Below are 10,324 nucleotides of genomic sequence, written 5' to 3' on the forward strand. Positions count from 1 at the left end.
GGGGTGGGGAGGATGGGGGGTAGTTTATTTTTACGCAAATAGAACCAGAGTGTTTGCATTCATGTTTCTAATATTATTACGAATACATTGTAAGAATATATATTAATTTGTCAAAGGCTATGTAACACGTAAAAAATGAAAGGAAATGTTAATTCCCTTCCAACGAATAATATGTTGTTACTCTCAAACCATGCAACAACATATTATTACAATACCATACAATAACCTACTGTGCTACCAGAACGTACCGTGGCTGAGGCACCAGCCCAGAAGCTCTCACTGGCCTCCAGTGGGCAGTCTGACCACTCCGGACACGCGGTATAATTCACTCCAGGCTTTGTCAACTGGCCACACCAGACGAGCGAGTTGACCAGGTAGCCAATGATCGTGTCTTCCAGAGTGACGTAGTTGTGTCCGGCCTCGGCAAATCTGTGAGACAGCGTGTACACGCCGGACCAGAACATCACCTGTTGATGACGTCATTTCAGAACTCGGTCATTCATCCAGTGCCAGATCTGAGGCAGACATCAGCGATCATGGTTCTCCATTCATCTCTTTGCTCGGATGCTCTTTAAAAAGTTCCGTTTCCCTGATCTTTCCCCGTTACCCATTTGTTTAAGTACCTTAAGTAGGTTGCTCTGGGCCTGCACCTGCCTTGTCTGCCTTCAATTTTGCCATTGAGAGCTAAATGTTCAAGACCTTTATATTTATTCACGTTTCCCAATAACTGCATTTGTCGTTTCCTGATTGTTTTTGACAGTGAGCGTCCCATGTGGGCTTCATCAAGAACTACCTCATTTGATTTCTTTTCCTTCCACGATAATCCATTCTCCCAACTAAAGCACCAACCAAGAATACTTTTTTTTAAGTGTCAGGTCTGAAAGAAACAGCAGCTCAACGATCCTGGCATGCAACTCATTTCTCTGTTCGAATGTTCTAAAACAATCGATATTTTATTATTATCGTGGTCTTCTTCCAATAGCAATCCGCTCAATTTTTAAAAAAAAAAATTTTTTGTTGAGTTTTTGTCGGTCAAGCTCAGCTGCTATCTCTTAGTCTTTTATTTTCTTAATTTTTTAAAAAATGGTTCAAAAGCAACTAAGCAGTAACGGGTGAACGGAACAGAAACGTACGTGAGTTCCATTCCTACACGAGGAGGTTTTATTCATTGAGAATGTCCTTGTATCTGCATGTGGCCTGCACCCCTCTTAACCTGGGTTAAGTGGCCTTGAAAAGCAAGGTCCAAGCAGACGACTCCTAAATGATCTAAATTATGCTAATAATAATAATAATAATAATAATAATAATAATAATAATAATAATAATAATAATAATAATAATTGCATTTATATAGCACATATCCATGCTCAAGAGCTTGCTCTATGCGCTTTACAACTACCATTACCCCAGCAGACCCTCTGAAAACACTCAAAAACATTCTCAGCTTCCGCAGAAGCATACAGTGCAAGCTGCGGATTTCACGTGCTCAAACACTATCAAACTGACAAGATCCTTCACTGTCTACAGCTGGGTACCCATTCCCACCTGGGTGAAGTGAGGAAAATTTGTGCAAAGTGCCTTTCCCAGGGACACAACGACGGGCCCCTGACGGGATTCGAACCCAAGATCTTACGGTTGCGAGTCCGGGAGCCTAACCACTAGGCCACCGACGCCAGCCTAAAAAAATCTACCATTATATAACACACTCTACCAAAGCCTTATCTTCGTATTCGGGAATGTCAGTGATGTTACTGAATTCAGAATGTAGGGGGTAGGGGTAAGGTTAGGGCGAAGGAATTAGAGGGAATACTACCATGTCCTAAAGGAGAGAAAAATGGTATCGGAGGGGCTTTCTTCTTTGTTCTTGTTCTTCTTTAAACCCTCTTGTCCAGAAAAGTTAAGGAACAGAAAAACTAGTGTTTACCTTGTCCTCGGGCAGGTTTTGGTCTGCGAGTGCGTAAAAGGAGTCGTAGTTAGCTTTTTGGACATCGCACGGTGAGCTGAAGGAGAACGCATCGAAGAACTTGTCCCACAGCTCGTTACAACCGGCGTCAACCCTAGATGGATGGAGTTCCAGTCCCGTTACAATGATGAACTCTTGAGTACAATAATTTAGTCTAAATTTGTTGTGGTTTTTTTGGGGGGCGTGTAGACGTATGTATGAGCACATGTAGGTGTGTGTGTGTGTGTGTGTGTGTGTGCGTGTGTGCATGTGTGTGTGTTTGTGTGTGCGTTTATGTTAGTGTTTGTGTATGTGTGTGTTTATGTATGTGTGTGTGTACGTGTGTATGTGTGTGCTTATGTGTATACATGTGTGTGTGTGTGCTTGTGTGTATACGTGTGTGTGTGTGTGTGTGTGTTTGTGTGTGTGTGTGTGTGCGCGAGCAAAATAATTAAGCGAAAAACAGTGTACGTATGTGTGTGTGTGATTGTCTGTGCTTGTATGTATGTATGTGTGTGTATGTGTGCGAGCGAGATATTGAGAGAGAAATGAATGCAAGTATGTGTGTGTGTGTTTATTTCTAATGACGTTGGCTCAGCTCTCAGTAGACCCAGATTATTCCCTCACAGAAAACTGTAGGTTCAAACTTCGAATTAAAAATTATATGCTGACAATTCCCGACTGTTGTCCTTTATAGCAGTGTTTGCCTGCCTGAGTGATATCTCCAAATAGCGAGCAATTTGGTAGTTTTAGTAGGTGTGGGGATCACCAGGGTAATGGCAGACTTTATTTGATGCCTTTCCAATATTTTCAGCACTTGGAACTACAAGCAGGTGGGCGGCACTTAAATGATAACGCTCTCTTTATTAAAGTGGAAAAGGTGAGCAATGTGCACTTTAAAAAGTTGACAAGCTTTTCTCTTTTAAGTTAAAGAAGACGCCCAACTTTTACCCTCAGCCCATACTGGAAATAAAAAAGACAAACGAATCACCAAGGGGCGGTGCAAGGAAAATATTATAGGCTTGGGGTATATCTTGTCGAATATAATATACAACGCTTATTGTAAAGGTAAATTATTATATTTCCAAATTTATGACAATGATGTCAAAATCAAATCTTTCACCTGGGCAGAATGTTGTTGTACTTGGTGACGTCATAGTCCCAGCATCGTCCAGTGAACACCGATTGAATGTTCTCTGTTGTGCCTTGGTGGGTCTTGGGTTCCCTCTGTGACGTCACGCATGATGTCATCAGTAGAGTAGCCAATAGGGCAACAAGAGCCATCATCTAGAGGGGGAGAGTACGGAATAGAGAGGTTAGCTCAGAATTCGTTGCCATGGGTTACCGTAACATTATTATGCATATTTCAAAAGGTAAGAATGGAATAGTACCTTTGTGAATATATATTAGTATATTATACACACACGCGTGTATACATATGTGTGTGTGTGTGTGCGTGTGTGTGTGTGTGTGAGTGTATGTGTGAGAGAGTGTGTGTGTGTATGTGTGTGTGTGTGTGTGTGTGTGTGTGTGTGTGTGTGTGTGTGTGTGTGTGTGTGTGTGCGTCTGTGCATGCGTATTAATTCCGCCATAACAAAAATCAGCTATCTTGTTATCACAACACCAAAGCCAAGACCAAGAATTTCTCAAATTGGGCATCAATTTCTCAAAGAAACATCAATTTCTTTTATTGGGAGTTGCACTTTTACAGAGCTCCGGAAGCTAACGCAACTTACAATAACTAAAAAAAAAAAAAGAAAGAAAAAATTAGTAAATAAATATGAGGGTGGGGGTGGAGGTGGTCATTTTAATATTTGAAATAAAACGTTTCTGAATGAAAACTGACACAAAGTATTAGATGATGTACTCTGTTTTGCAGTTGGCCTCGAGAGAGTCACTAGTCTCTTCTCACACAATCTCTGTCATGAGCATAATTAAATATGAAAGGCCCCGTTGTTGGGTAGTGTAGATTCAAAACGTCGACTCACAATATTGAAAACTTTAAAAATTATGAATTACCGAATAGTACAATGGCGTACAATTGGAAAGAGTTCCTATATTTATTATTTTTCGGATGGTAAAATGACGTATAACTGGAAAGAGTCATCAATCATCAATGCCTTTCATCCCTGGCAGGGTATAGGCCACATACAAGCTCCTTCCATTTATCTCTGTCCTGAGCCATCCTTCCAAGCTCGTTCCAAGTGAGCTTCATTTCTCTCATGTCCCTTTCCACGCATTTCCTCCATGTTTCACGTGGCCTACCCCTGCCTCGTGCTCCCTGTGGGTTCCACTGCAGTGACTGTCTTGTGATGTTTCCGCTGGGCTTTCTTAAGGTGTGTCCCATCCATCGGCACTTTCTTAGTCCTATTTCTACTTCTATATCCTTTTGTCCTGTCCTTTCCCACAGTTCTTCATTTCTTATTCTATCCTGCCACTTAATTCTTAGAATACTCCTCATACATCTGTTGATGAAAGTCTGGACTTTATTCAGTACTGTTTTCGTTGTCTTCCAAGTTTTGCAGCCGTAGAGGAGCACACACTTGACGTTGGAGTTAAAGAGTACTTATTGTGTAATTTTTCGGAGGTCTTTTTTTTTTAGAGGTAGTATAGATTCAAAAGCGTTCATAACAATAATTTTGAATACTTTAATTTCGGATCACCAAAAAGCACAGTGACTGACGTAGCAGGAATAAAACTATCAAGCTTTATGGTATTAAAAAATCATAATTTTGTCTTTACCTTTCACGGGATCCTTTCTTTCAGTAATGTCGCGTAAGAGAAGCACGTAGGTACACTCGGATAAATAACTAATGACATACGCAGCTGTATATATATTTAAAAGAGGGCGATTCAGGCGTTATCAAAACAGTGATGATGTTGACAAATTTGGAGAACTTCGCAAACACTCAGCGTGCTCAGTCATGTCCACGGAGTTATGTAATGTGGGTCGTGGGTCGCCTGTGAATCTCGAGTTAGAGAAAACAGACTTTTGAGTTGAATCGTTATCTATTTCTCTCCCTGTCTCTCTGTCTCTGTCTTTCTGTCTCTCTGTCTCTCTCTCTCACTATCTCTGTGTGTGTGTGTGTGTGTGTGTGTGTGTGCATGTGTGTGTGTGTGTGCATGTGTGTATGTGTGTATGTGTGTGTGTATGTGTGTGTGTGTATGTGTGTATGTGTATGTGTGTGTGTGTATGTGTGTGTGTGTGTGTGTGTGTGTTTCTGTGTGTGTGTGTGTGTGTGTGTGTGTGTGTGTGTGTGTGTGTGTGTGTGTGCTGCACAAATCATGTATTTGCCGAGTCACATTATAAGGAGTGGATGCATGGGCAAAGGGCCTTTCAATTTATCAAATCAAAAAAATCTTGAAATCTTAAAATCTCTCTCACTCTCTTTCTCGCTCTGTCTTTCTCTCTGTCTCTCTGTCTCTGTGTCTGTCTGTCTGTCTGTCTGTCTGTCTGTCTCTCTCTCTCTCTCTCTCTCTCTCTCTCTCTCGCACTCTCTCTCTCTCTCTCTCCGCATATCCCTCTCCCTCTCCCTTTCCCTCTCTCTTTCTCTTTCTCTCTTTCGCTCTTTCACTCTCACTCTCCCTTTCCCTCCCCTCCCCCTCTCCCCCTCCCTCTCTCTCCACCTTAACCATAGTTCTGATTAACTTGTAGTTTGTAGTACCACATTGCATTACACAGTTACGCGCAATACTAGTACGCTGTACACTAGTGAAACTAGTTCGAAACACTTAACCGATAACGGAAAGTGTTATCTGCAGACAAGATATGTCTGCCATTGACTAAACAAGTTCGCAGCATAAATAAAGTGCTATGGTTGTTATATTTTGTAGGACAAAAAAACCCAACATTTTCACAATTTCTTGTGTTGTGGTTCCATTTTGAACTCTGAAATTCTCGGCAATGGAATAGAAACGAGTCATACTGAGTTGAATCCACTTCTTTTCAATGTTTTGCCATATTTATTTTTTTTAAACAGCAGATTGCGTTGTGCCAGGCAGAATGAAGAATGTATACCTTTATCTTGTTGGATAAGTGGAAAATCAACACTTAGACCGTTGTATTATGTCTCTTTGTTTCACTGTTGTTTGTCCGACTTAATCATAATCACCCTAAAAGAGAAAGCTACAAATGTAGAATACTGCAAAGTAATTTTTTTTACCTAGCAGCATGCCATAACAGAAGGATCAAATAATTAGTATGACGAACTGGCCGGACATAATATTTTAAAGACAAAGTCAATGCACCTTAACTGACGCAATTTTTTTCACAAAATCGACTACATCTTGATCTAGTTACGCTTGATACGTCCTTATAACAAAATGTTGTTTTGTTTTGTTTTATTGTTGTTCTTTGTTTGTTTGTTTTTTGTTTTGTTCTTTTAAGCTAGATTCTAGGGTTATCGTTTCTTGCTTACAACACACCTAAACTGTGTCACCAATGTTTTTCTTTCTTTTAGTTTTGATATGGGTTTTACGGTTCTTACAACAACACACATAGGTAATTTAAGTGCTGAGGTTGCAGGTGTCACGGTACTTGCAACAACACACATAGGTATTTTAAGTGCTGAGATTGCAGGTGTTACTAGAATGTAACTTACCAAAAAAAGGAGAGAGACAAGGACGAAAGCTGGTTGATAGGAAAGAAGGAACAAACCACCACATCAAAGCACCCACCAACCACCCACTGATGCAAGTCTAGAAGACAATGAAACTCATACAGCTTACAAAATAAGAAGACAGGGTGTGAGATATTTACCTGCTCTGACAAAGCGCGTCTTTTCCAAAACAGTCACAAGATAGTAAAGTTTGGTAAGAGTTTTACAGCGCTTGCAACAGCATACGGTTATATGAGCGCCCAGTCACAAGAACCACTAAGCAAGGAATGAAGAGCCATCTGTCTAGGCTGGAAGACTTTAAGGTTTTTCTTTCCTATTGTTGTGTGTTATCTACTGCGGTAATTCCAACTTTGCGTGGGTTGATTCATCTTGACACTGACCCCTTTACAGTTAACCCTATACGACAACCATCGAGACATGTGATGCAATAAGTGGTTCACCCATTCACTCTTTATCTTCACATGGCTAACCTCTTGCAAGTGCAAGTGAAATCCTCGAAACGTTAAAGTTACCAGCAGCAACAAATCATAGCTGGAAGGGGTTTGGGTTTTTTTTTTGGTTATGATTTATAGACCTTAGGTACATTTTTAAACCTTATCGGAAATGTTTTGTGGCTTTTGTTTTGTTGGTGGTTTTTGGTTGTTGTTGTTGTTGGTGGTGGTGGTGGTGGTGGTGGTGGTTTTGTTTTGTTTTGTTTTTTTATTTAAAAAGTGTCGCCCTTCGTCCTTGGACACTTGGAAAATACGAATATCGTAAATAATTGTTAACAAAGTAAACTTTTAGATTCATGCATCTTTCCGTTATCGTAATAATGCAGCCACAAGAATATAAAAAATAGCCTTTGAAAAAAACGTCTCCTACATCTGTGAAGTTTGGGATTTTGTTCGTTATGTTGACTGCTTGTGCCACTCCCATGTTGAACCCAACGCGAAGCTATTAAGTACATTTTTTCAACCATCAATCTCCTTCAAAGACCGACCTCGTTTAGCGTATTCTTCACACTACAGAATCTTCCTGCCTGCTTGGCTCTGGTTGTTTGTTTTTTGTGTTTTTTTATGTTTGTGTTCAACACCCTTATTAACACAATTTAGATCTTTTAGGAGGCCGGCTTCAACATTGGCAGTCAGGCCAAACCCGTGCTTAGAGCAATAATATATATTTATATATATATATATATATATATATATATATATATATATATATATATATATATATATATATACATAATTCCTGCAGAAACACCGAGACATTCGAAAAGAAAATCTCCATACTCAGGAATCGAACTCGGGCCTCCTGTGTGTGACAGCCAAGCATCTAACTGCAACACCACCAGACACAGACGCCTGTGTGCATGGCAGGGAATAATCAAAGAGCCTGTTCTTGTATTAAAGGAGGCAAACTAACTTTTGAGGCCACCCATTTTTCTTAATAATATGTGAGGCAGCGTGGTGGAATCAGGCTCTCGTCAATTTTTGGGCATGTAGAGTTATTGGTATCATCTTAAAGCTTGTTCACGTGTCTTTATTCGGATGAAAAAAATATCCATTTATCTTGAATACAAGTCGAGATATTTGCAAATGAAGGAGGTGGGGTCACCTGTCTTCAGAGGTAAAATTAGTGAGAAAATGGCCGCCAAAGATTAGTTATATCCTTATCTTAAGAGTCAGTGGTAACTGAAAATTCACATTTTTTGTGCTTTAAATCAATGTCTTTCAGAAAAATCCACATAGAAATGAGTTCTTTAATGGGTATGAAAGGAGTTGAGCCAAAAACAAATATTTGATAAAAATTCACAAACCTGCGGAAAAATGTAAGTTTCTTCTATTTGATTATTTTGACGAGAGCCTGATTCCACCACGCTGCCTCACATATTGAGAAGAAAAAAAATCGCACCAAGCAAGCACTCATATAAAACTTGGGTCATGCGGGTAAAGATTCAAACATAATATTTTGATAAAATCTTCAGTTGCCCTGGAAACGGTGGCCGTACTGGATTTTTGGGGATTTAATTATGGTGGGTGTTCTTTGTTGTTGTTGTTGTTGTTGTTGTTGTTGTTGTTTGACATGATAAGTCCATTTTGGTTTCGAAAATATAACTTCAATTTACTTCCCATAGATATTTTCCATGACATTGATGAATCATCCCATTTACAATTCTACGGTACATAAGAACGACATGTTAATATTCCCCCTTTGGGAATGGTCTAAAGACACTTCAGTCAGTAGCACTGCTCTGTTGGGGAGTAATTATTGTAATCAGGTCAACGTCTATTTAGGGTTAATGTAGATCAAGGTTGTAAACAATAGCAAGAGTTTTTTAACCCATTACTTGAGGATTAAAACGGGAAAGCAAAAGCAACAATAAGAGGTCGACCACTTTCCCGATTATCTTGAAAACAAAACGCATGCAGGATATGGGCGTAACTTACAAGTGTCTCTGAGTCGTCAGATCATGAAAAGGGGAAAAAACCAGCACCACGATATCTCTGTGGAGATTATACCGATACTGAGCACTTTACACCGAGTACTCCTCGGAGTCATACAGACAAAGGCATAATAATGTCGTTAATGGCGACGATACAGACATTTGACCATTGACCTGAATTACGATAGTCCAGATGTGCACAGTCATGTCAGCCATGAGCCTCTAGCTGCTCTTGACAATTTTTTAAAAAAAAATTAAAACGTGTTACAATGCGAACGCGCCATAGGCTATACAGTCGGATAAGCGCGCACCACCCCCCCCCCCCCACACACACACACACACACACACACACACACACACACACACACACACACACACACACACACACACACACACACACACACACTCACATCCTACTTTTCTTAAGTGGCTCGAAACTGACTCAAACAGTCTGTTTCATAGAGAAGGGGAATTACGTCAAAATGCTTGGCCAAGGACCCTGTATAAAAAATCTATGCCTTTGACGCTCAAACTCCAATTTTTGTATATAAAATTTCTGCTACTACTTCGTGCGCACAAGAAATGTTACTCAGGAAAGATTTCAGTACAACAGTCCACTTCTCCTCAGCTGTTCCAATAGTTGGCCGTTGCTTCTCGGGCCTTTCTGCATTCTGCCTACCGGAGCTCTTTTTATTCCAGGTCAGGTTTGTATGCTCTGTTCCCATCTTCTGTTAATAATTAAGTCTCCCCTTCTTCTCTTGCCTTCTATTTTTTTCCTTCCAGAACGACTATGAATTATCACTTTGATAATTGTGAAGCGTGCTGACAAGGTGAGTTACTTCTTAGATTCGAGTCCAATGGAAATAGGTATACCACGCTTAAAGGTGAAGTTTTTACTATTTATAAGTATGAAATAGTAAAAGGCTTTTTATACTTAGAGAATATGACATCAATAAAAAATCTACAAATTTGACCCTAGTGTCGATTTTTGGCCAATATCTCCATCTGTGGAATGCGAGAAGTAACTCGTTTTGTTAGCACGCCTCATGTCAAAAGTAGTTTAGGTTCTTCTTCCTCGCGTGCTGGAGGAGAGGTGGTATTTCTATACATTTCTTATTCTTCTTAGTACTTTTTCATTTTAAAACTGTCTGTCTCCAGGACGTTCTTAGAGCTCTTCTAAATTATTTCATTTCGAAAGCTTTAATCCTTTTTAAAAATCTTGTTCATTGATGCTTCATATCCTTATAGTGGCGTCGGTAGCCTAGTGGTTAGGCTACCGGACTCGTAATCGTGAGATTGCGGGTTCGGGGGTTCGAGCCTCAGCTCGGTCCGACGTTG

At 40.1% G+C, this 10,324-nt stretch overlaps 1 protein-coding gene across 2 annotated transcripts in view; it reads right to left on the reverse strand.

The window, feature by feature from the left end:
• The window catches only part of LOC101847357 (ADP-ribosyl cyclase/cyclic ADP-ribose hydrolase), a gene marked incomplete at its 3' end in the record, with an annotated part of 8,739 nt that extends 1,917 nt beyond the window's left edge, over positions 1-6,822 (reverse strand). Inside the window, 4 exon segments of one of the 2 annotated variants that reach the window (XM_013085839.2) lie at positions 249-467; positions 1,925-2,057; positions 3,066-3,229; positions 6,702-6,822. In XM_013085839.2, the coding sequence (XP_012941293.1) occupies positions 249-467; positions 1,925-2,057; positions 3,066-3,229 (516 nt within the window). 2 annotated transcript variants of the gene reach the window in all.
• Between the last annotated feature and the right edge of the window lie 3,502 nt (positions 6,823-10,324).

Source organism: Aplysia californica, unplaced genomic scaffold, assembly GCF_000002075.1.
Source record: "Aplysia californica isolate F4 #8 unplaced genomic scaffold, AplCal3.0 scaffold00412, whole genome shotgun sequence".
NCBI lineage: Eukaryota > Metazoa > Mollusca > Gastropoda > Aplysiida > Aplysiidae > Aplysia > Aplysia californica.